Source organism: Rhinoderma darwinii, chromosome 5, assembly GCF_050947455.1.
Source record: "Rhinoderma darwinii isolate aRhiDar2 chromosome 5, aRhiDar2.hap1, whole genome shotgun sequence".
NCBI lineage: Eukaryota > Metazoa > Chordata > Amphibia > Anura > Rhinodermatidae > Rhinoderma > Rhinoderma darwinii.
The window spans coordinates 146,962,291-146,989,000 of record NC_134691.1 but is presented as its reverse complement, the minus strand read 5'-3'; the positions used below and the strand labels follow the sequence as shown (position 1 = coordinate 146,989,000).

General features: G+C 42.7%; 1 protein-coding gene across 1 annotated transcript; it reads right to left on the bottom strand.

Annotated features, from left to right (window-relative positions):
- On the bottom strand, positions 1-26,710 carry MCUR1 (mitochondrial calcium uniporter regulator 1). Its single transcript, XM_075826616.1, has 9 exons — positions 26,272-26,710; positions 21,790-21,906; positions 21,600-21,703; positions 20,619-20,720; positions 19,407-19,448; positions 16,151-16,222; positions 8,174-8,227; positions 1,687-1,801; positions 1-263 (listed from the first exon to the last, which is right to left on the bottom strand). Exons 1-9 carry the CDS (start codon positions 26,372-26,374, stop codon positions 208-210), a joined length of 765 nt encoding a protein of 254 aa, XP_075682731.1. The 5' UTR covers positions 26,375-26,710; the 3' UTR covers positions 1-207.

The following is a 26,710-nucleotide window of genomic DNA, read 5'->3' as shown; positions in this document are numbered from 1 at the left end:
TTTCATATATAGCACCCTTTTTATTGAGTGGACGGAAAAACATTAACAGTCACTCCATGTGTGGTTCATGTGCGTGATTGTTCACCATTCTTTGGTTAGACAGCTGCTTGTTAAAATGAATGAATGCCACGGAATCATCATATACAAAGTATGCTTCTGATAACATAAGAGGAGATGACATACTCTGAACTGTGCCGGTGAATAACGTTACATCCACAAGCGGTAAAAACCCAGTGCTATTGTAAGGCATGTAAAAACAGATCCTGTGATGGAAAGAAAAGAAAAATCAGGTTATAGAATGGCTATCATTTACGATACAGTACATTGACCTTGCAGACAACATTCACTAAGTCGGCAAAAAATATGGACACCTAATTAGAGGGTTCCGCCATTTTAGCTATCACTCCATGTAATCTACACTGAAGAGCATTAACAGTTGACTGGGTCATTCTAAACAGTCAGTGGCTTTTATTGTGAGGTGGAAACATCAATGAGCAACAGAAAGCGGTAGGTCACACAAGATCGGAGAACTCGGGACAGCCAAGTGGTGAAGCACGTAGAAAGATAAAATATTCTATCCACAGTTACAACACTTATTTCAGAGTTTCAAACTGCCTGTAGAAGCGATGTTATTAAAATCTTAATTTAACTTATTATTAAATATTTTTTAATAGGGGACGTGAATAAGTGATCAGTAGATTGCTAGTACAATATACACTGCAATAGTTATTAAAGTGTATTGTACTTTTACCGCTCTTCTATTAAGCCCCGTCTCTGAAAAGATAACAGACCTGGGGGCTTCTTTAGGCCCCCAGGCTGACATGTCAACCATCGACACCACACCATCGCATCAAGGGGAGGCCGATGGGATGACGGAAACCTCCTTTCTTTCTAAAGGCTTAGATAACGTGCTCGCTATTGAAGCGGCATCTAAGTGGTTAGACATCCGGGTTTGGAGTGATCTCCGATTTTTGCTGCTAGAGTGAAGTGTCGGCTGTAAAATACATCCAACACCCGCTGGGTATGGAGCGTGCTCAGCCTGTAAACGTGCTCCATACTCCACTTTCCCGGCTATGATGTAGTTACCTCAAATGTCTTAAAGGGGTTAAGCATGAAAATGCCACTGTATACGAATCAAGGCCCGTTAAAAATATGGTTTTCAGAGTTAAGCTTGGAAAAATTTTACTGGTCTGCACAAAGTCCTGACCTCGCCTCCATTAAATCTTCCCCTCTTCTATGTCCCATTGTGGTTTTCTTTACTGGGGGAATCTTTTATGACAGACATGATGACAGACAGACATCAGTATGAGACTAATGAAGTAATTGTCTGCGGTTACAGAACTCCTTTGTTGCTTTGTGAATTTGTAAAGCGGAGTGGATAGCTGCACTGGAGGCTCCATTGGCAGTTGCATGAGATTTTACAGCAAGAATATAAGTCCATGCAGAGCTATTCTTCCCGTCAAAACCCCAACTTCATTGTAAGTCAATATAGTCCATTGGGTGCCGTTGGTATCCGTTGCACAATAATCAGGCACTACCATTATAAACGGAAGGCACAACGCAGATGTGAACAGAGCCTTAGGAATTCTCCAACCTGTAGAGGCAGCTTTACACCTTCACTTTTTGTATCTTTTGTAGGAGAAGGAAAACATATTGAAAGACGAAAATAGTATAAAAGAAACTTACCTGCAAGGTATTTGATGGTGTCAAGTTTATTGGATTCTAACATTGTCTTTATTCCTGCTATTTCTGTGTCAATTTTCCTTTTTGTTTGTGTCAGGGCTCTGTCTTGTTGGGAATGCTAAAATAAAACCATGTTCAGTTATATGAACAAACTGCTCCACTTTTGCAATATATATATATATATATATATATATATATATATATATATATATATATACACACATATATATATATATATATATATATATACATATATATATATATTTATTCATTTATTTTTTTTACGCCGTTCATCGTCTGTAATAGTTCAGATTTATGGACGCAGCGATACCATTTTTTAAATTTATTTTTTACATTGTGCTTGGGGAAAAATGTGAAAAGTTTTTTTTAACCTTTAATATTATTTTACACTCCTGAAAATGTATCTAACTTTTTTGTTTTACACATTTTATTAGTTCCCCTAGGGGACTTGAACCAGCGATCATTAGATCGCTGGTACAATACACTGCAATACATGGATGAGTTATGGAAACAGCGTAACTCGCTGAGCTACGCTGTTTCCGTAACTCCCATAGTAGTGAATGGCAGTTACAGAAGCAGAATAGCATGCTACTCTGTTTCCGTAACTACTATTCAGTTCTATGGGAGTTACGAAAACAGCGTAGCTCAGCGAGTTACGCTGTTTCCATAACTCGACCATGTACGCTGTTTTGGTAGCTACCGAGTTCCGGAAACAGTGTAGCTCGCGGTGCTACGCTGTTTCCGTAACTCCCATTCGAAGTGAAGCACTCGGCTGTTTCCATAATTCCGAACACCTAACCAGGAAGTGGCGGGGAGACAGCGGAGCCGAGTAAGATAGAACGGGGTTTAGGGGGCCCCGTTCTAGACATAGGTGCGGGTCCCAGGGGTAGGACCCGCATCTATGTGACATTTATGACATATCCTGTGGATGTCATAAATGTCCTTCATGGGAAGACCCCTATAAATGCTGCGGTCACTAATGACTGCGACATTTAACTAGTTAAACGGCCAGGAAGAGAGCCATTGCGGTTCCTGGCCGTTAGAGCAGCGTGTCAGCTGTAAAACACAGCTGACACCTGCAGTGTATGGAGCGGCTCAGCGCGTGAGCCCGCTCCGCTCCAAATATCATCCTCTCCCCGCTCCATGATGTGCTGGCACATCATGGGTCGGGAACGGGTTAAGTTAGAAGCAGTCAGGGGGCCCTGCGCTGCCGGGTCCCATGACTGCCGACTATAAGACACAGGGACTTTTTAGCAAGATTTACTCTTGCTAAAAACTGCATCCTATAGCCTGAAAAATACTGTAATATATATATATGTAAATAAAACAACAACAACAACACACACTGGCAACTTATAAATAGCAGATGAAAACATAAATTATAAATGTAGGGCAGGCAGACTTAGTTTTCTAGGATTCAATTCAGTATTTTCATGGAAAAAGTTGCTCAAATGTGGCCAGAATGCATAGAGAAAGCCTGTGAGTCCTGTTCCCCTGCCCGTACACTGTGATTGACAGATTTTCTTGTATGAGTTTGTGTGCAGAAAAAGCTGTCAATCACCCTATGGGTGGATTCACACACGGCAGATTTTGTAGCAGAAATCTCTGTGGCTGAAAATCAGTTCAAGTCATCTGAATAGAACTTGCAGAAATGCATGCACATGCTGCAGAAAGCTACAGATTAAGGCCTAATTCACACGAGCGTGTTCGGTCCGTGATATACGGTCAGTATGTCGGCAGTATTTCCCGGACTGAACACACTGCAGGGAGCCAAGCTCCTAGCATCATAGTTATCTATGACGCTAGGGGACACTGCCTTGATGCGTGAAAACTGTCCTGTACTGTAATCATGTTTTCGGTATGGGACAGTAGTTCCACTCGTGTGAATTAGGCCTAAAAATCACTGATCAAAGGGATCTAAATAGCTGTAGATATGCACATAAGCCTTGTAAACAGTCCAATATGTTGCAGTCATAGTAGCACCTCTTCCAATCAGAAGTTAAGTAAGGACAGGTAAAATTGCTAAGTACGCATCAAGCTAACTGACCCTCACATATAAACCCTAAAAAATTATCCCTACATTTTTATGTAAGCATCCATACCAATTGCACAGTTGTCTGCATTGAACTTCCTGGAAAGTAAAGGTTGGTATTATAGATTAACCTTTTCAAGTATACGAAATACAATATCCAACTTGCAACTAAGACATACCCTTCAGTGTGAATTTCCATATCCTAGGCTACCCATTTTTCACACATTTTGGTGTTCATCAGCCCTTTGGGAGGGCCAATAATGGCTAGCTGACACTCAGGAGACTAATTCATGGAAGAACATTTTCAGATGTATACCCCTATCCTGACTCTTGACAGGTGCAAGGCTTCCTGGACACACAGGCTAGGTACTGAACATAGACCTTTATCAGATCACCGGCTCTACAATTATTGCATGGGTGCCCCATAACACCTTTGCTTATTACCCTGGTCACACCTCAAAACAAACCCTAGTGATAAACTAAAGACAAAACATTTTTCCCAGCCTGATTGCCCTGGGCTGATGGTGTCCCTGAATTGTTTAAAATAGCACTGCCCTCTACGGGAACAGGAACTTGGCCACAGCTCAAAAAGCTATTTTCAACTGGAGTTGTAGTTTTGATATTAGATATATAAGCACTTCTGAAAGCCTTGTAAACAGTCCAATATGTTACTCTCTGTCTCACACCTGTTCCTTTCAGATGTAGAGATACCTCACTCCCCCTTTCGCTTATTTCCCTTTACTCACCTCAAAAACAAACCCCTTTATAAACTTAAGGTAATTCTATTTTCCCATGCCTTAGTACCTAGAACGGTTAATGATGCCCTAATTGTTTCTATAAACAGCACTGTAAATAGCACTGCTCTTCACTGCTTTAAAAGGGGTTCTTCAGGATTGTCAGAAACAGTGCCACACCTGTACACAGGTTGTGTGTAATACTGCAGCTCCATTCTATTAACTTCAATGTGGCTGATCTGCAATACCAGACACAGTCTATCGACAGGTGTGGAGCCGTTTTTATTTCTACGTTCACTTTAACAGGAACTTACCTGCTATAGCAGCAACTTAAATGTATCCAATCTCTGCATAACAAATGTGAAATGAAGAATGATGGATACCAAATACCTTGGTAAACTTGTGATTTAAAAAAATAATAATAATAGAAAATTATATTATATATAAAAATAAATAAATATATACATATATATATATAATAAAAGTGGAAGAGTCCATTACTTTTGGCCAAGTCAGCAAAAAAAATAATATAAAGATGTATATCCTGTTTTAAATGTGGAATACATTTTCACAACTGCCTGTGGCCGCAACCTCATCATGTATATAATTTTATTAAACAGGATCAGCATGTTTTGACTCAGGCACGTTCCAAGGTGCAGCAATAATCATCTTCACGGTATACAATATCAAATTTTGTGGTGTGATTCATTGGGCTGGACTAGATTTTGCAAATCTTTTATGTGTAAAGCCTGTCATTGCTGGCTTTCTTGTAATCCCACATAAAACGTGATCTCCTTTCACAATAGAACACAAACACAAAAAAACTAAAATTGCACAAATAATAAAATTAGACAATCTGCCTAGAATAAAAGTGTAAGTAAAAGAGTGATCTGTTGCCTTTTTCTCTCTGGAACGGCTTTCATCTGGAAATAGTCAGAGAGGTCACTGTACCCAGCGTAGTCCAGATGACTTTTTGAACCTTGCAGGCCCTATCAATTATCCAACTGTAGACACGTCTACAGTCACCAGAGAGCTGAAGTCACCAGCAAGTATATTATCTAATAAGAATGAAAGCAGTAGAAAAGTCTACAGCAATCTGATTTCAAGAGGCATTTTTTACCCTCTGAATACCCTCTGCACTTAGAAGTCACACCTGCATTAGGAACATAACAAATGTAACTTGACAGATTGCTATGGGAAAACCTTCATTTTGTTTACACTGGTTTTTATTGCTAAACTCATACACAAACAGCACATTGCTTGCGGTTTCCAACACATTTTCTGCAACATAGTTGGGATGGAGAAACAACTTGCCTAATCTTATTTGGGCTGGTGTCCTCTGAGACACGCCAATTCCAATGAGACATCATGCTCACATGATGCTGCATCGGGACCGGATTGGTAGGGAGAGTACTGGGACAATGATGAGAAAATTTAATTTATCAAGGTTTTCCAGGATTTACCATTTTTATGAATTTGGGCAGAAAAAAAAAAAATGCAATATACTTACCTTACCAATTCAGCTCCCTTCACCTGCCACCAATCTTGTTGTCCCTCTGTGCGGCATGTCAGTTGACCATGATGGCCAATTGTCACCACTGTGGTGTCATCTTTATGGAAAGAACAGCACCATTGTCCACCACTGGTCATGACATCAAGTCAGAGGAACAACAGGGCATATGGGGGATGCCCAAGACCAACGAGCCCAAATTCATAGACTTAAAGAGGCTCTGTCGCCACATTATAAGTGGCCTATCTTGTACATAATATGATCGGGGCTGTAATGTAGATTATAGCAGTGTTTTTTATTTAGAAAAACGATCATTATTGACGGAGTTATGACCTATATTAGCTTTATGCTAATGACTTTCTTATTGCCCAACTGGGCGTGTTTTACTTTTTGACCAAGTGGGCGTTGTGGAGAGAAGTGTATGACGCTGACCAATCATACACTTCTCCCCATTCATTTACACAGCACATAGCAAAATAGCTATATCGCTATATGCAGCCACATAAACACACTATAACGTTACTCAAGTGTCCTGACAGTGAATATACATTATCTCCAGCCAGGACGTGATGTCTATTCAGAATCCTGATACTTCTGTAGCGTCTGTGTGATATTTACAGCAAGGCAATCGTAATCTCGTTTTAAATGACAGGTTACATCGTAATCTCGCAAGATTACGCTTGCCTTGCTAAAATAGGTCACAACTCCGTCCAAAATGATCGTTTTTCTAAATAAAAAACAAATAATCTACATTACAGCGCCGATCATATTATGTACAAAACAGGCTCTGTCACCACATTATAAGTGGCCTCTTTAAATTCCATAATATTTCTTTAAATTGTTAAAACAACAAGGTGAGGTTTACCTTAAAGGAAAGGTGTCATGATTTTCTTTTTATTAATTTATGTGTTTTTATTTAATAAAATATAATATTGACTATTTTTTCACACACACTGGTTTTTTTATTAACACTTTCTTACTTTACTGGGGGCTGCCATGTTTTATTTAATTTGTGTATGTGCCTTTTAACATACGGCAGCTACAGGGCATAGGACATAACAAACGGGACCCATTCCTTACATCCTCAGCTTCTGCCGTCTCGCTCTGTACTGCACATGCGCACTTCAGAGCGAGCCAGCATAGAAGCTGGTTTGTAGGGGGAAAGCCGGCACTATTTTGAAGACCGGCCGCACTGCAGGTAAGGTGTGTGTGTCTGTCTCTCACAGCCCCCTTCTCGCGACCCCCCCTTTGCACACCTTCTGTAACTGTATGTGTGTGTAGCAGAGCTGTGTGTGTGTATATGTGTGCGTGTGTATAGCAGAGCTTTATGTGTGTGTATCAGAGCTGTGTGTGTAGTAGTGCTGTGTGTGTGTATATGTGTGCGTGTGTATAGCAGAGCTTTGTGTGTGTGTGTAGCAGTGCTGTGTGTGTAGCAGTGCTGTGTGTGCGCGCGTAGCAGAGCTGCGTGTGTGGTGTGTGCGCAGCAGAGCTGTGTGTGTGCGCGCAGCAGAGCCGTGTGTGTGAGTGTATGAGTGTGTGTGTGTGTGGTGTGTGCAGAAAAACTGTGTGTGCGTGCACAGCGAAGCGGTGTGTGTGTGTAGCAGAGCCGTATTTGTGTGTAGTGTGCACAGCTGAGCTGTGTCCTATTTTTGTGCAGCGGAGTATGCACGGGCGCCGCTGATCCTTCATAGTCGCTTATCAGCTGTTTTGAAGAATCAGCGGTGAGCACCCCACCCCCCCACACCCACACAACCCCCCCACTGCGAAAAAGTCTGCTGTTAGTCAAAGAGGGTGGGCAGGCAATCGGGCTAGAAATGAGTGCACAGAAAACTCTGATGAGCATAATTTGCATAAGGGGTACAGAGATTTTACAGGTTTAGTGCGGGAGAATGAACGTAAATTTTATGCTAATAAATGCAATCAGCGTACTGTACTAATTAGTTATAGAAATTATATTGGTTCAGAGAACTTTCATTCCTGCTGACAGATTCATTCATCTCCCATCTGTTTCATATGTCACAAAGCACAGGGAAGAAAGTTTTATCATTTCATAGTCTAAGTAAATGTATAGAAAACAATTCTTGAATTAAATTTGCTATCCTGTCTGAACTTAATTGTTTAAGCAAACTATTATGTGTATAGGCACTATTACTGTAAATGTGTTATTGCTCTATGAATTAAAGCAGTACTTACCATTTCTACTATTTCTGTTCGAAGTTCCTGAAGTTTCCGGTTATTGTCAGCAAACTATGTGAGCAAAGGGAACACAAATATGCGCCTCAAAAAGTGATATACAATATATAACTAAAAACATATTAAAAGATAACTTCTACAAGGGGATGTCATAAAAAATAGTTTCGTAGTGGTCTTCCTTGTAGCTGCAGTAAATAAAACTGTCATATCATGTAATTTGATATTTCATCACTATATAGAAGATGCAGCATGTGTAGTTGATACAGCCAGTTTAGCAATGGCAACCCTGTTGTGTGAGTGCATGAAAGAATAGGTCCAATCAGTAAATCAAGGCAGAACAGAAGACGAACCGTATGAAGGCTTTGCTCGCATTCCTCCTGCGGTACATCAAAGGTGTATGGACAGTTTGAGTGCTATAATAAGGGAAGTACAAATCAGCCGAACACCCTCCCTGGATACTTTATTTTTGTCCATGCAGAGAGTGGTACGCATTTGAAAAACCTGCTTAATTAGCAATCTCCTAATAACATTTTATTATGGGAATTTTTGCTGTTATTAGCAGGAGCGTCCCAATAATGAAGCGGGGAAGCTGCAGATCTGTCAGCATATACAGGCTGTTTTAAAACACTGTGTCTATTAGCCCTTATCTAGAATACAGGATCACTTCTGCTGATTAAATGGGACAAAAGTGGATAACTTCATGTAAAATATTTATATTCAGGCAATTTGTTTAATGTTATAAGTATCAGTGTCACAATCTGGGGGTATGTGGACCCACTGGGCCATACCACCGTAGCGGGATAGCAGCTGGCCAAACAGTGTACCAAGTCAATGTCTATATAGTCCAAGCACAAGGGTACCTGTAGCAGTTCAGACATTAGTAACATCTAGGCTCAGATGGGACCTTGGCAGCAGACACCAGGCGTGGCGTAACACAGCAGGCGTGACCGATGGCACAACACGACTCCAACCTTCTAGGGCACAGAGACAATGATAGCACGCGATACAGGTAGCAGGTAAGACAACACTGGGAACTAGATGATACTAAGGGACAATTTGCAAGACTAACACGGGTAAACACAACGCCCAGGCAATGAGTGAAAGGGCAGAGCCCTTTTTATAGTCCAGGGTGATTATGGGTAAATTGATGATTATATTCATGTGCGCCCTTTGGGCCGTGCACGAGCGTGCGGGCGCACACAAGAACGGAGCGGAAGTGAGCGCTGGCGTCTCCTGGGGGGGGGGGGGGGAGAGGCGGGCTAGCGATCACAGATCCATGGCTGCGGCCGTCGGGGATGAGTAATCCCAACGGTCCGCGGCCGTGGACGCTACAGTATCTTACGCCCCCTCTTCTTGGGACCGGAGCGAGAGAGGAACTTTTTAATGAGGGCAGGATCATTGAGGTGCTCTTCTGGCTCCCAGGACCTCTCCTCTGGACAAAACCCAGTCCAATCCACCAAATAAACGTTCTTCCTCCTATTTTTTTGAAGTCCAGGATCTCCTTAACCTCGAATACATCGGAAGAACCGCTGGGAGCAACTGCAGGGCTAGGCGTTTTTGTGTAGCGGTTCAGGACCACAGGCTTCAGGAGGGACACATGAAAGAAGTTGGGGATCCTGAGGGGAGGAGGCAGCCAAAACTTGTAAGAGACAGGGTTGATTTGCTGTAGGATCTCAAAGGGTCCAGGGAACCAGGGAGCAAACTTGTATGACGGCACCCTTAGCCGGATATTCCTTGAGGATAGCGAGACCTTGGTACCTGGAAGAGGCCGCTCTCTTCTCCTAGCATCTGCTTTTCACTTCATGCGATCGACTGCCTGCAGAATAGAGGACCGGGTTTGCTGCCAGACCTGTAGAAAATCTCCAATATTGAGGACCCTGCTCGCAAGTGCTTACAATATATGAGGAAATAAGGGAGACACAAAGTGTAGAAGTGTTTGTTCAGTACAACGGTCCAGCCAGCATTTATACACATGTGGTAGTACACATAAAGCTGCATGAGCCAGTCACCAGCCAGTATCCGTGTATTGCAGACATGAAATGCAGTACGCTGCAAGAAGTGCGAGGGAATCTTATTCTGATGACTAATGGGGCCGAGGGAAGGAATCCGATTAGGGAATGTTATAGGCCTAGAAAATTAGAAAGAATTACAAAGGTTCGCTCACTGCGTTTCCACTGTGTTATTTTCTGCGTTGGTTGGTTCCACGTCTAGATGTTACAGGTGCTTGAAGATACTCCCAGAAGAATCCTGAGTCGACAACAGGTATGCAAGACAATGAAAGTGGACAAAAATTCGGTGTATGTATCCAGCACTCTGATAAAAAATTTAAATTTTATTCGGTCATTTTAAAAACAGAACAATTAAAATGAAAATCCCGGGACCACACTTAGGTGTTTCGAACCTCTGTGGTCCTTAATCATAATCAATGTTATAGGCCTGTCTAAAAAGATGTGTTTTCAGGGCACGTTTAAAACTGTGGATATTGGGAATTAATTTGATTGTCTGGGGTAGAGCATTCCAGACGGGAGTGGGAGTTTCGGATTATGGAGGATTTTAATCTAAGGTCGTTGGCAGAACGTAGATCACGAGTAGGCAGGTAGACAGAGATGAGGGAGGAGATGTAAGGAGGTGCAGCACTGTGGAGAGCTTTGTGGGTGAGAGTAATAAGTTTGAATTTAATTCTGAAGGGGATGGGCAACCAGCGTAGTGATTGGCACAGGGTAGAGGCGTTGGTGTAGCGGTTGGTCAGAAAGATGAGCCTGGCTGCTGCATTGAGGATAGATTGGAGAGGGGAGAGTTTAGTTAGGGGAAGACCGACTAATAATGAGTTACAGTAGTCAAGACGAATCAGACCAATAATAAATGCTTTGGCTGTTTCCTCAGTAATAAAAGGGCGGATTCTGGAGATGTTTTTGAGGTGAAAATGACAGGAGCATGTAAGTGATTGAATGTGAGGAGTAAAGGGAAGATCGGAGTCAAAACTGACCCCTAGACAGCGGGCGTGCTGCCTAGGAGTTATGGTAATGCCACACACGGAGATGGAGACATCAGGTTTTGGTAGGTTAGTAGACGGTGGGAACACAAAGAGCCCAGTTTTAGAAAGAGTCAGTTTCAGATAGAGGGAGGACACGATGTTAGAGACAGCGGACAGACAGATAAGATGTGCAGGATGTAGAGATTCGCCAGCCAAGGAACAGAAAGTAGGCCGGTCAGCAGGATAAAATTAGCCATCTTCGAGAACCAGTCCACCACCACCCAGACGGTATTGCATCCTGCAGAGGAAGGAAGGTCAGTGACAAAGTCCATTGCTATATGCTGCCAGGGAGCAATGGGCACAGGCAGAGGTTAGACCAGACCGGCAGGCTTGGAGTGAGCAACTTTGTTGGAAGCACACAGGACGAGACAAAGTCCACTAATCTTTTGGCAGCGTGGGCCAACAGAAATGACGGGCAATCTGATCTCGGGTCTTACGAGCACCCGTGTGCCCAGACTGTTTGGAGCTGTGCCCCCCCCAGCGAAGGATTCTCCTCATGTCTGTCAACCGCGCAAAAGTCCTTCCCAGGGGGATGTCTCTAACTTGCAGAGGATTAACAGGAATAATACAGGACGGGTCAATGATACTTTTCGGAGACTCCACGGTGTCCTCTGTTTCAAACGACCTGGAAAGGGCATCGGCCATTACGTTTTTGTCAGCGGGACGGTAGTGGAGCACAAATTGGAACCGGGTGAAGAACAGTGACCACCTGGCTTGACGGGGATTCAGCCGTTGGGCCGACTTGAGATAGGTGAGGTTCTTGTGGTCGGTATATGAGGTGAGCTGTGCCCTCTAGTAGATGTCTCCAGTCCTCCAGAGCCAATTTGATGGCCAGTAACTCCTGATCCCCAATAGAGTAATTGCGCTCTGCGGGAGAAAAATGTCTAGAATAATAGCCACATACCACTGCCTTCCTTTTGGAACCTCTCTGGAACAGAAGTGCACCTGCACCAATAGAGGAGGCATCCATCTCCGACAAAAACTGTTGAGACACGTCGGGATGATGGAGGGTTGAGGTTGACGTGAAGGCACTCTTAAGGCTATTGCATGCAGATTCTGCCTCTAGAGTCCACACATTGGCGTTCATACCTTTTTTGGAGAGGGTAGAGATGGGAGCTGTCAATGAAGAGAAGTTTGGGATAAACTGCCGGTAGAAGTTGGCGAATCCAAAAAAACACTGTATGAACCTCAGGCCTTGAGGACGTGGTCATTCAAGGAGAGACTTTACCTTCTCAGGATCCATCCTGAGGCCTTGGTCCAAGATGATGTAGCCCAGGAGGGGTAGAGAATTCTTCGAAACCATTCTCTCTTAATCAAAGCAGAACTTGACGGACATGCCTCCGATGTGATGTCGGATCTGGAGAAAAAAAATAATCTGAATATCATCGAAATAGACCACAACACAGACATAGAGGAGATCTCGGAAGATATCATTGACGAATTCTTAGTAGACCGCGGGAGCGTTACACAGACCGAAGGGCATTACCAGGTATTCATAGTGCCGATCTCGAGTGTTGAATGCCGTTTTCCATATGTCACCCTGGCGGATCCGGATCAAAAATTGTAAGTACCACGCAAGTCTAGTTTAGAAAAAATCTTGGCTCCTCGTATGTGATCAAATAGTTCAGAAATTAGTGGCAACGAATATTTGTTCTTGACCGTGATTTGATTGAGACTACTGTAGCCAATGCAAGGTCGAAGAGATTAGTCTTTTTTCTTGGCAAAACAGGAGAGGAGGATTTTTGTATAAAACCCCTCTCCAGATTCTCCTTGATATAGACCGATATAGACGGAGTCTCTGGCAAGGAGAGTTATACCAGACGACAGGGAGGGGACACTTTTGAAACCAGTTCAATGTGACAGTCATAAGCCCGGTGTGGGGGGGGGGGGGGGAAGCGTCTCAGCCTCCTTCTTGCTGAAGACATCCGCAAACTGAGAGAAATGAGGGGAAAATCCTGACAATGACCGAGGCAGAGGAGGCTGGACAGGATGGATCTGAAACAGACAGCGGCGGCGACATTTGGAGCACCATTGGAGAACCTCTCCGGAATTCCAATCCAGGACTGGGGTATCTGGTCAGAGCCAAGGAAGGCCCAGTAGAACAGGAATGATGGCTTTAGGCAAAACAAGAAACTAAATAAGTTCAGTATGAAGGGCTAGAAACTTGGAGCTTCAGCGGCTTGGTTTCAGATACAATCGGGTCGGGCAGAGGCAGTCCATTCACCGAAGCAACAGCCAAAGAAGTCTCTAGAAGGACTGTGGTTAACTGGAGAATAGTCTCCTTAGGAATTTCTGGATTAAGTTTGCTGCGGACCCAGAGTCCAGATAGGCAGAGACCCAGTGCGTCTTCTCGCTGGACACTACGGTCATGGGGATGGACAGTCTTGAAGAGAATTTTTTATTGAGCGCCGTTCCACCTAGGGGTTGTCTCTTCAACCAATCCTAGGCATTGGAGTCCTTTTGGCTTCTTCTGCGGACACAAACTCACAACATGGCCTCCGAGGCTGCAATACAAAGTCCCGAAATGCATCTGCGTAGTTTCTCCTGGGCTGACAATTTGAGCCGGTCCACCTGCATAGGCTCCTCTGGTGGAACAACTGGTGAGGGCAACAGGGATTGCTGGAAAGTAGGAGCCAGCCTGGGGAATCTTCTCTCCCGACGAACCTCTTGGGTTAGCACCCGGATCCTCAAGTCAATCTGGGTGGCAAGAAGAATGAGGTCATCCAGGGCAGGTGGCAGATAAAGAGAGGCAAGTTCGTCTTTAATCTCAGAAGACAGTCCCTGCCAGAATTTAGCCACCAAGGCCTCGTTGTTCCAGGACAGCTGTGCCACCAGGGTGCGAAACTGAATGGCGTACTCGCCCACGGAGAGGTCTCCCTGGTGAAGGGTCAGCAGAGATGCAGCTGCTGACGAGACTCATCCAGGTTCCTCAAATACCGAGCGAAAAGTCTGTAGGAAACACTGGAAGTCACGTGTCTCTGGTCCCTGATGCTTCCAGATAGGATTCACCCATGCTAGGGCCTTGCCAGTAACCGTTGGCACAACATGACTCCAACTTTCTAAGGCACAGGAACAACGGTAGCACAGGCTACAGGTAGCAGGTACGGGAACACTGGGAACTGGATAACACTAAGGGACCATTTGCAAGACTAACACGGGTAAACACAACAACGCTCAGGCAATGAGTGAAAGGGCAGAGCCCTTTTTATAATCCATGGTGATCATGGGTAAATTCATTATTATTTTCATGTACGCGCGCTGGCCCTTTGAGGCAGGGCACGGGCGCGCACGCGCACCCTACGGGACACAGCAGAACGGAGCGGAAGTGAGCGCTGGCGTCTCCTGGGGAGGAGATGCGGGCCAGCGCTCACAGATCCATGGCTGCGGCCGTCGTGGGGGTAAGTAATCCCGACGGTCCGCGGCCGTTACAATCAGAAAGTAGACATGAGTGCAAAAATAAACAAAACTCAAAAAGTTTTGGAATACATTGCTAAAACAAAGCTCAACATGTTTTCCAGTGTACAACATACACTCGCTGATCAATGATCCATCCCTAAAGGCCCTTTTATACAGGACAATTATGGGGCAAACCATCGTTCATGTGTAAACATGGCAGCGGTCAGAAAAATCGTATCGTTTTAAAAAAGTTAAATATTATCGTGCAAGGAGACATGCGGCCGACATAATAATAACGGATGGGGACAAGCGATCGGGGTAACGAGCTCTCGTCCCCATGCTAGCTCCTTGCGAAAGGAGCAAACGAGCGCCTATCAACTAGCTGTCTCGTTGATCGGTGCTCATTTATACGGCCCAGGACGGGCCATGTAAGAGGACCTTAAAGAGACTCTGTCACCACATTATAAGTGCCCTATCTCCTACATGAGGAGATGGGCACTGTAATGTAGGTGACAGCAGTGCTATTTATTTAAAAAAAACGATCTTTTTTCACAAAGTTAGGAGTGATTTTGGTTTATGCTAATGAGCTTTCTTAATGCCCAAGTGGGCGCACTTTTACTTTCGACCAAGTGGGCGTTGTACAGAGGAGTGCATGACGCTGACCAATCAGCATCATGCATTCCTCTCCATTCATTTACACTGCACTAGCGATATAGTTATATCACTATGTGCAGCTACATACACAAACCCTAACATTACTACAGTGTCCTGATAATGAATACACATGAAATCCAGCCTGGACGTCATGTGTACTCAGAATCCTGACACTTCTGACTCTTTTTTTTGTGAGATTCCGGCAAGTGAAACCAAATCTCGTTTAGCTCCGTGATCTCGCGAGATTTGGTTTCACTTGCCGGAATCTCACAAAAAAAGATTCAGAAGTGTCAGGATTCTGAATACACATGACGTCCAGGCTGGATGGTCATGTGTATTCATTATCAGGACACTGTAGTAATGTTAGGGTTTGTGTATGTAGCTGCACATAGTGATATATCTATATCGCTAGTGCAGTGTAAATGAATGGAGAGGAGTGCATGATGCCGATTGGTCAGCGTCATGCACTCCTCTGTACAACGCCCACTTGGTCGAAAGTAAAAGTACGCCCACTTGGGCATTAAGAAAGTCCATTAGCATAAACCAAAATCGCTCCTAACTTTGTGAAAAAAGATCGTTTTTTAAAATAAAAAGCATTACTGTCACCTACATTACAGCGCCTATCTCCTTATATAGGAGATAGGACACTTATAATGTGGTGACAGAGCCTCTTTAAGCCTTAAATGTTCAAAATTATTAGTATTCCTTTAGCCGCACAATACAATTATTAGCACCAAGCAAACCCATCTGAGAAAGGCCTTCATATAAAGGCAGGGATACTGTAGGTTGAAAAATTCTAGTTCAGCTTACAAATAAAGAGTCCACATAATGGTTGTTTTCTAATCATCTAATTAAAAATGAATAGATATAAATATCACAGAGACTATGCTTACCATTTCTTTTACTCTGCTTTTCTCCAAATTAAAATCTAATTTGTTGTTTGCACGGACTTTGGCAATTTCATCCTTAAAGGTAAGAAGAAAAATCATAAGATTTGTCAGTGCAGAGATGTGTTTCTATAGTTCATACCTGCATGAGAACGATTCATAGACGATTCATGGCAGTAGTGTTCTGAGGAAAAGCTGCTGGTCAAGATCAGCAATTGCTATAGGGTTCACAGTATACCACCCTTAGGACACCGAAACATTTCAGCCCAGTTAAGTACAATTATTCTGCCAATATGAAGCTGCTGTAAAGAAATTCACAATAAATCATACAGTAATGGATCTTTGCTAAAGATACTGATGTATTTCATTTATCACCCATATGGTAAAGTCAGTTCTGGCCTAACAATTCTTTCAGTTGTTTCCCTCGTGTAAGTGATGAAGCCAAAGCATAACTTGTGGAAGATTTATTAATTTGATTGCGCCTAGACCTGGTCATAAAATGCGCCAAAATGTGGCGCATTTATGGTGCATAATGTCACATCAAACTTTAGACATATTTATGAAGCAAATGCGCCAAAAAGAACACGTTTGTGCCTCTCTAGACACTTTTCAAAAGTGGCTCGGGGGCATGGATTAACAAAACGAGGCGCGACCGAAAATGTGCCAAAATTGCATACATTTTTTTCCAAAAAACTAAGCCAACCAAGAGATGGTGTAAGGAATAGAAAAGTGTCTAACATGTCTAGCAAGATGCGTCAAAATGTATCATTCAGCGTGCGCCACTATTGACTAAATTTGGCGCTTCTGACTGCCTAGTCTAAGTTTACTCTGTCTAAATCTTAGACGGTATTAGTAAATGTTCCCCCTTATGTTTTTTTTTTACTAAAGTCAAAGTACAACTAGAAAGCCGGATCATTTGCTTCACAATTCACTGTAGATGGGCTGTTCAGTTGGAACAGACCCCACCCGTCCCACAGGATGATGATTGCATATATAATAGTTGCTTTATTGGAAGAGCAGATCTCATTACAACTGTGGGAAAAAAGGAAGCTCATACACATTAAAGAGTCTTTTAGTAAGAGTGACTTGGAATATAAGATTCACAAACAGTAGATTCCGAGTCCATATATTAATATGAAAAATGAATGAAGGAACCTTGTTCACCCTGCTATACCGTATACCAGTGGCGGATTATCATTAGGGCGTTTCGGGCGGTCGCCCGGGGCCCAAGGCTGCCAGGGGGCACAAGGCTCCCACGGGGCCTATGACCGCCCGAACCCCCTCATGCCCAGTGGCGTCGCTAGCACCAGAGGGAGCCCCGGTGCCAGGACCGCACCTGTCAGGCGAGGGGAGCTTTGCTTCTACTTAGCAGCCGTGGTCTGTGCTGCTTTAGAAGCTCCCTCTCCAGCCCCCCTTCCCTGCTCTAAACATCTCTCCTCTGCTGCTAGCTGTCGGGACATGGGGGAGGGGAGACTGTCGGCGGGCTCTGTGTAGTGCTGTGAGCAGGAGAAGAGCTGCAGTGAAGACATAAAAGGTAAGTGCATGTGTGTTTAATGTCCATATTCATGTATGTTTAATGTCCATATTCATGTATGTTTAATGTCCATATTCATGTATGTTTAATGTCCATATTCATGTATGTTTAATATCCATGTTCATGTATGTTTAATATCCATATTCATGTGTGTTTAATGTCCATATTCATGTGTTTACAAGGTGTACTTTGTGTATAATGTGCCTACTTTGTGTACTTTGTGCATAATGTGTGTACTTTGTGTACTGTGCGTACTTTGTACTGTGCGTACTTTGTGCATAATGTGTGTACTGTGCGTACTTTGTGCATAATGTGCGTACTTTGTGCATAATGTGCGTACTTTGTGCATAATGTGGTACTTTGTGTACTGTGCATACTTTGTGCATAATGTGCCTACTTTGTGCATAATGTGCGTACTTTGTGCATAATGTCCTTACTTTGTGCATAATGTGCGTACTTTGTGCATAATGTGGTACTTTGTGTACTGTGCGTACTTTGTGCATAATGTGGTACTTTGTGTACTGTGCGTACTTTGTGCATAATGTGCCTACTTTGTGCATAATGTGCGTACTTTGTGCATAATGTGGTACTTTGTGTACTGTGCGTACTTTGTGCATAATGTGCCTACTTTGTGCATAATGTGCGTACTTTGTGCATAATGTGCGTACTTTGTGCATAATGTGCGTACTTTGTGCATAATGTGCGTACTTTGTGCATAATGTGCGTACTTTGTGCATAATGTGCGTACTTTGTGCATAATGTGGTACTTTGTGCATAATGTGGTACTTTGTGTACTGTGCGTACTTTGTGCATAATGTGGTACTTTGTGTACTGTGCGTACTTTGTGCATAATGTGCGTACTTTGTGCATAATGTGGTACTTTGTGTACTGTGCGTACTTTGTGCATAATGTGCCTACTTTGTGCATAATGTGCGTACTTTGTGCATAATGTGGTACTTTGTGTACTGTGCGTACTTTGTGCATAATGTGCCTACTTTGTGTACTTTGTGCATAATGTGCGTACTTTGTGCATAATGTGGTACTTTGTGTACTGTGCGTACTTTGTGCATAATGTGCGTACTTTGTGCATAATGTGCGTACTTTGTGCATAATGTGCGTACTTTGTGTACTGTGTGTACTTTGTGCATAATGTGCCTACTTTGTGTACTAGTGTTTAGGTAGTGTTAGCAATAGTTACGGCGCGGCAGGGTGGTGGTGGAGAAGGGGGGCCCAAGTTTGGGTAACAGCCCAGGGCCCATGGTCTTCTTAATCCGCCACTGCCGTATACACAGAGAAAGAATAATAACCAAATATAAATAAATGTATTAATCATGGCGAAAAGAACTGGAGCACATGAAGTGCTCTAACTTCCTAATATACTTTGTATTACAATTTGGTGCCCATACCATGGTCTCAGAGACTGCTGTTTTTAGTGTGTGATGGGAGTACAGCCCTCCTTAGCCCTCTATAGAATCTATAGCATTTTATCCATAGAGTGACACGTGAGAATAACCCATGCGGAGGGTGAATACAAATTCCCCACTATTAGATCTATTGTAAATCTGGAGCAACAGACATAAACTACAAGAACCTTTGTCTACGGATGAGCCGACAGGGAAAAGGAAGAGGATTTGAATTCCCTATGGATTCCCTACTGTTTCATCAGAAATATCCTGCTTGTAAGCGAATTGAGTTTGGAAAGTAGATCAGAGTTTATTCAACACTCACAATAGACTGTTTCTTCAGTTGCTCTAGCTCACTCTTTATTTTCTGAAAAAAGAAAAATAAATGTTAACTGTCCTGAATATTTTGAACTTTAAAGAACTATACTTAGAGAGGATTTCCATACGTTCTAATAAATCAGAAGTTAGAGCAGTAGCCAAGGTTTAGTAATGACATTTGTTTAACTTGTAGCGTTAATCTGGCCACACACATAGGACTTTAATTTTTAAAATAACTGACTCCCTGGGAGTAAAGTGGCAAATGATCCTCCGAATTAGTCTAATAATGCAATACACACAGTTTCAGCCGATCACGGCGAAATTCTCCAACCATATTAGATTAGAGGCAGCAGCAGTGCCGCTGCCTCTATGGGTCCCATCACATGATCACAGGTATGCCGGTAGTAGAAGGCTGCTGCTGGGTCTAACTAGATCCAGCCCCAGTTAAGTAAAAGAGTAAAGTGTAAAACAAATAAAATGAAATAATAAAGTCCCCCAATGGTCTTTTCTGACCTTTTGGGTACAGACCATAATAATAAAAATAATAAAAGTAAAAAAAAGCAAAAGTAAAACAGAAAATACACATAAAAAACACAACCCAAAAAGAACCGCTCCCCCCACCAATCATTGTAGTAACACTTGCCCTGACCTAATTACCCTAAAATAGATATGTAATAAAAATTTTTTTATGGTAAACAATGCCGATTACACATAAAAAGCTTATTTTAGCGTAATACTATATTATGAATAAAAACTAAATTTCAGCAAAAAAGCATATTTTATTTAAAATTTTAAGCTTTAAGATTCTGGATAAGCAAGAATTATATGTATGAAAATGATAAGAAAAGAAGCCTGAATTGTTAATGAAAATAATCTGTTGCAGAAATCATATTGCTAGCCCAACAAATAAAAGAGTTATAGCTGTTAAACTAACGAATGCTAAAAATGGCTAAACGATGTCCTAAACAGGTGAAAACTTACACTGAAACAGGATTTGTACAGTCAGTGAATTATTTGATATCTGCAATTGTTTTAAAAAAATAAAAATAAAAAATGGTGGCCATACCATAAAAATCAGGCAAGAGTGGGACCATAAATGGGACCGACAGATAATCACAGGTAATGGAAACTTCTGGAACTAAGCAAAGGAAGGTCCCTACAGGGTCTAGGGGGTGTCAAAAATCAGAGTTCCCTAGTATTCCCAGTCTTTATAGAGTACCTCATTTTCTGTTCTGAGAGCTGAAAATTCACTTTTCTCCAAGATGATCATGTCCTTTTTCGCAGAGGCTATATGTGACATGACTTGTTGAAGACTGATCTCCTGTAATGAAATGCGCAGATCCTGAGTTAGCTTCTTGGCAATGACGGCACATTGCATATATTTACTAGTGGTCTCGCAGCGGTGCGGGTCTCTGCTGCACCATTACTGACGTGCTTTATTGTACAATAAATAGGATTATGCCATATACTTTGCTTTAGCAAGTAATCAAGTATGTTCTATAAATTCATATAAATTTCTAACATCAACCACCATCTATTATGTGAAACGTGTATGATTTATTTAACTCAGAAACAAAAAAATAAAGGACAGCAATCTGCTTGTTTGCCAGGTTATTTGAAACACTGCTCAAGGAACGCAGACTCTCTGAGCCTACCAATAGTTATTGGGCACAGCGCTCATGAAGCAATGTGCCCGATCATTGAGAGAACTGTGCATCTATTTAATCAGAGCCACTCAAGCTTCTCTATCCATTCCCTGCACTGATCTCAGGGAACTGGGCATTAACACCTTAACTACCCTAGATCACTAGAAACTGTGGTATTAACCTCTTAAGTATGCTAGACCACTAGGTATGTTGGTATTTAACGCTTCATTACCTTTGACTCCAAGGATGTCACTAACTCTTTTAGTACCCTAAATCTCCAGGGATGTTGGCAAGAACCTCTCCACCACCTTAGCCCCCCCCCCATTAAAAGCTGGCATTAATCCCATCATGGTCTTAAGTCGCTAGGGATGTTGGTATTAACTACTTACTAACCTAGGCCACCAGAGAACGTGCCTTCATACTTTCACACCCATAGACTACTAAGCAACACTTGTCTTATGGGCCCAATCTATGGGCTGCCCTGATTTATTTGTTATTTATAAATGGTTTGTAAAATTGAGACCTTGATAGTCCCCAAAAGTCTTCTGTCTAACCTGTTGTACTTTGGAAACCATGTCCTGATATATGAGGTCCATATTGGTATTCATGATTTTAAACAATGCCGATACAATCATCTCCGACTGCTGAGTTGTGAATCCTATACAAAACAAAGAGGTAATAAAACTAAATATCTGAAGAAAGATATAATAGACCGTACGGGGTGCAGGAACAATCAACAGTTACCTCTGGCCTCCAGGATCTGAACAACTGCATGAGTATCAAAGTAGAATTTCTTTCCCACTGATGAAAATATACTCCTTTTATGTGTGTGCCCCCTCGCTAAACACAAGGCATTACAATCTGTAAAACAAGAACAAGCAGCAGACTTATTAGCACTATTGTACCATAATACATGTAACATACTCCTATGGAAAGTTGTGACGTTGGTATGATGGTGAATGAAGATACAACAGTACGATAAATCAACACAAAATATGCATCATGTGTGCTGTTATGGTCTAAAAACAGATTGAAAGGAATTGTAAAACTCAGTAAAAATAGACTCCCATTATAAGCAGACACTACTAAAACATTGCTCTATGTAAATGGACCTCAAATCATAGCTATAAAATAGAAAATACATAGCATTTATAATGTTAATAGTAAAAGGTCATTAGGCTTCATGTACAGATGTGTCTTTCCTTTCCTCTTATCTCAACATATACTGAGATTAGTGGCACATGATGAACAACTTTAAAGAGGCTCTGTCACCACATTATAAGTGCCCTATATTGTACATGATGTGATCGGCGCTGTAATGTAGATTACAACAGTGTTTTTTATTTAGCAAAACTATCATTTTTGACGGAGTTACGACCCATTTTAGATTTACGCTAATGAGTTTCTTAATGGACAACTGGGCGTGTTTTACTATATGGCCAAGTGGTTGTTGTGGCGAGAAGTGTATGACGCTGACCAATCAGTGACCAATCAGCGTCATACACTTCTCTCCATTCATTTACACGACATATAGCGATCTTACTAGATCACTATGTGCAGCCACATACACACACACAGTAACGTTACTCAAGTGTTCTGAGAGTTAATAGACATCACTACCAGCCAGGACGGGATGTCTATTCAGAATCCTGACACTTCGCTAATGTTTGTGTGTCATTTACAGCACAGCAAGCGTGATCTCACGAGATTACGCTGTAAATGACAGCCCAGCGTGATTTCGATGTGCTGTGCATCACACACAAACGTTAGCGAAGTGTCAGGATTCTGAATAGACATCCCGTCCTGGCTGGTAGTGATGTCTATTAACTCTCAGGACACTTGAGTAACGTTAATGTGTGTGTGTATGTGGCTACACATAGTGATCTAGTAAGATCTCTATGTGCTGTGTAAAGTGTAAATGAATGGAGAGAAGTGTATGACGCTGATTGGTCAGCGTTATATACTCCTCTGTACAACGCCCACTTGGTCAAAATGTAAAAACACGCCCAGTTGGTCGTTAAGAAACTCATTAGCATAAAGCTAAAATAGGTCGTAACTCAGTCAAAAATTATCGTTTTTCTAAATAAAAAAACACTGCTGTAATCTACATTATAGCGGCAATCATATTATGTAGAAGATAGGCCACTTATAATGTGGTGACAGAGACTCTTGAAAACAAAACATGATTTTGTGATACTCATGAGATGTCTATGCTATATGTGTAGCCTTCCAGTGGTTGTAAAGTAGCCATCCAGCCTGTCAAAGATTTTGCTTGTATGTCGCAATATTGTAGCATGAGAAATTGGAGTCCTTAACCAAATTCAAGAAAAGGTAAGGGTGGAGACATCTGCACACAGCAAATCCTGTGTGGACGCACACAGAATCCCTGCATTCCATACGACAAAGCCGCAAGCCCTCCGTGTGCGTCGCTGCACTACCGAGATATCCTCCCCTTTAAATTGTTATTACCTAGTAACATCTGCATTGCCTCCGTGGAGCCTTTTGGACTCTTAAGAATTACGGCTACCCTCTGTTAAGGAGGCAACTGGGTCACAGAAGGTGTACTTTATCGTTGTTCTTTAAAGGGGTTTTTAGGATAGGCCATCAATATTAGATCGGTGGGGGTCCGACCCTAGGCATCCCTGCCGATCAGCTCTTTGAAGAAGCCGTGGTACCCGTCCGAGCGCTGCAGGCTTTTTTTTTTTACCTTGGTTTAATTTCTGTTCGTACTTGCACAAGCCGTTACTTTTGTAGCGGCTGTGGAAGGTATTGCAGCACTGAACAAGACACAGCGCTGCAATACCTCACACAGCCGCCACGGAAATAACGGCGCGTTCAAGTACGAACAGGAATGAAACACAAGGTAAACAATGAAGAAACTGCAGCGCTCGTATGAGCACCACGGCCCCTTCAAACAGCTAATTGACTGGGGTGCCAAAAGTTGGACCCCCACCGATCTAATATGGATGGCCTATCCTAAGAATAAGCCACCAATTTTAAATCCCGATAGGACCTCCCTGCTGTTATTTTTAATTTAGGAATGGATGAGTACAAATCTTATTGGACACATAATTTTTTCAATTTTTCGTCCCATTCAACAAATGGAAAAACATCCAATGAAGTCTGTTTTTTGTATCCACCGCTTCTTCTTTTATACATGGTGGAGATTGGTTCAGAGTGCACTAGACTAGAGGAGGTGCACGAATAGGGTCCCAACCCAATCGTATTAGAAAAAGTATTCGGCACACAAAGTCGTGGGTTTTAAATTCTTTGAATTTATTGCATTAGATGCCAGGGGTTTGGTGCGTGCAACGTTTCGGTCAAGGGACCTTCGTCAGGCACTTGTTCCCACTGGTCGCTGGTGTGTCCAGATGTTCGGCGCTGTCATCGGTATGGCGGGTTTCCACTTATTTTTGGCTTCACCAAAAATAAGCCGAATACTTCTTCTTTTATACATGTTTATTATTATCGGCACGATGGATGTAAAAAAAGCTGATGTGAAATCCGTTGTTTTGATCTATTGTCCCATTGTCTGCAATGTTACACAACTGGATTGGACAGGAAAACATTACATGCAACGTTTTCCGGTAAGTGGCAAACAACGCTCAGGACATTTTTAACCAAACGTTATCCCATTAAAATTAGTGAGATCTTTTTTTATGTCAATTTCCATACGTCTTCATGTCAGATATTGACAACAACAAGAGAGTGAAAAGAGCGGAACTCACCTTTATCTCTCTGATGCGGTGAAAAGTTTTACATTTTTATTACACTCCAACTCTTTTCTGTTACAATACTTCAGACTTCATGATAGCCCAAAGAGTGGAGCCCATATATACACAAACACATGGCTGCGTTGGAGCGTATGCCGCAGATCCGGTCACACATGCCAGACAAAATAGCACAGGCTTCATCACAATTTTGTCTGGTAAAATAACGGAAACCCAATGGACCCCATTATAGTCAGGGGCGCCGGTATCCATCTTGTAATTGAGCCGTCACTGCCTTCATTTTCGTTGTTCTGCTCCTATGACGTAGAAGAACAGCGGAAATAAAGAACGCAGATATGAGCAGCGCCTTACGCTGTGAGCACCTATGGAGAGTGGTGTCAATTTCTTTACATTGCTGTGGAATTTGCTGGTGCTATATAAGCAACAGGAAATAAACAGTAACTAAGAGCCTGTTCACATCAGCGTTCATTTCCGTTCCGGGGTTCCGTCTGAGGTTTCCGTCGGTTGAACCCCGCAACAGAAAGTGAAAGCACAGCTTCCGTTTCAGTCACCATTGATCTCAATGGTGACTGAAACATCGCTAATGGTTTCCATTCGTCACCATACCGGCGGAATCAATAGCGGAGTCGACTGCGCTATTGATTCCATCGGAAAACCGGAAACCTGCCGGAATGGTGACGAACGGAAACCATTAGCAATGTTTCAGTCACCATTGAGATCAATGGTGACAAACGGAAGCTGTGCTTTCACTTTCTGTTGCGGGTTCACCCGATGGAAACCTTCCGACAGAACTCCGGAACGGAAAGCGAACGGTGATGTGAACAGGCTCTTACACAGATTTTAAAAACGGAGCAGTTACCCTTAACTACCAATCAGCTTTCAATTTTCAGGGCAATTTAGTTTGCTATGGGCAACGAATTCACGTTTTATGTGACCCAGTTTTTTTTATGTTGTTTACACAAAAATTCCTCTGGAGCATCAGGGTATGTTCACACGGCCTATTTACGGACGTAATTCGGGCGTTTTTGCCCCGAATTACGTCTGAAAATAGCGCCTCAATAGCGCTGACAAACATCTGCCCATTGAAAGCAATGGGCAGACGTTTGTCTGTTCACACGAGGTGTATATTTACGCGCCGCTGTCAAATGACGGCGCGTAAATAGACGCCCGCGTAGAAGAAGTGACCTGTCACTTCTTTGGCCGTAATTGGAGCCGTTATTCATTGACTCCAATGAATAGCAGCGCTAATTACGGCCGTAATAGACGCGGCGTTCAAGCGCCTGCACATGCCGGTACGGCTGAAATTACGGGGATGTTTTCAGGCTGAAACATCCCCGTAATTTCAGCCGTTACGGACCCCCGCCGTGTGAACATACCTAAGGCGTTTTGCAAAAAAACAGAGGTGCAGGAAGCTTATGACAGTCTATGCTAGGACTTGTTGTCCCGCGCCACCAGCAGCTGCGCATGCGCCCTTATGTGATAGCCGAGATCTCACCTCTAATGCGCGGCCTCTGTACCGCTATCGCGTGCGTACGCCTCACGCATGAGTATGTGGAGCGCAGTATCGGCTCCATCGTAGAACGTCCGTAGCTCAACATACCGAGGCAGCTATGGCCGCCCAAGTGTGTCCTGTCACCAGAACATAATCCTGATCTCTGCCGGCCTTCGGATGCTTCTCATATGACAGAAGTATTACTCATTCAGTTAACAATTGCTGTTATAAAATTCCAGGCTCATCGCCCACGTATATGTCTTTATTAGTATTTACATCCACCTGAGCTGTACAGTTAATAAAGTTCGGAGGATACAAAAATGAACGCGGAAATGGGCGTCGCACTGTCAACTCGCGTCATTCAGCTGTTTGTTGCTGTGTTTGTCTGTTACACAGGAGACATTTTGGGTGAGCCAATTGAGAGCGTTACCACGTATTGCAG

Coding starts and splice junctions, on each gene's coding strand:
- MCUR1 (XM_075826616.1), bottom strand. CDS start 26,374: ATGTTGAGCTACGGACGTTCTACGATGGAGCCGATACTGCGCTCCACA. Junction 21,704..21,789: donor TCAGATCCTGGAGGCCAGAG/GTAACTGTTGAT, acceptor TGTTTTGTATAG/GATTCACAACTCAGCAGTCG. Junction 16,223..19,406: donor AACTGAAGAAACAGTCTATT/GTGAGTGTTGAA, acceptor CTTACCTTTAAG/GATGAAATTGCCAAAGTCCG.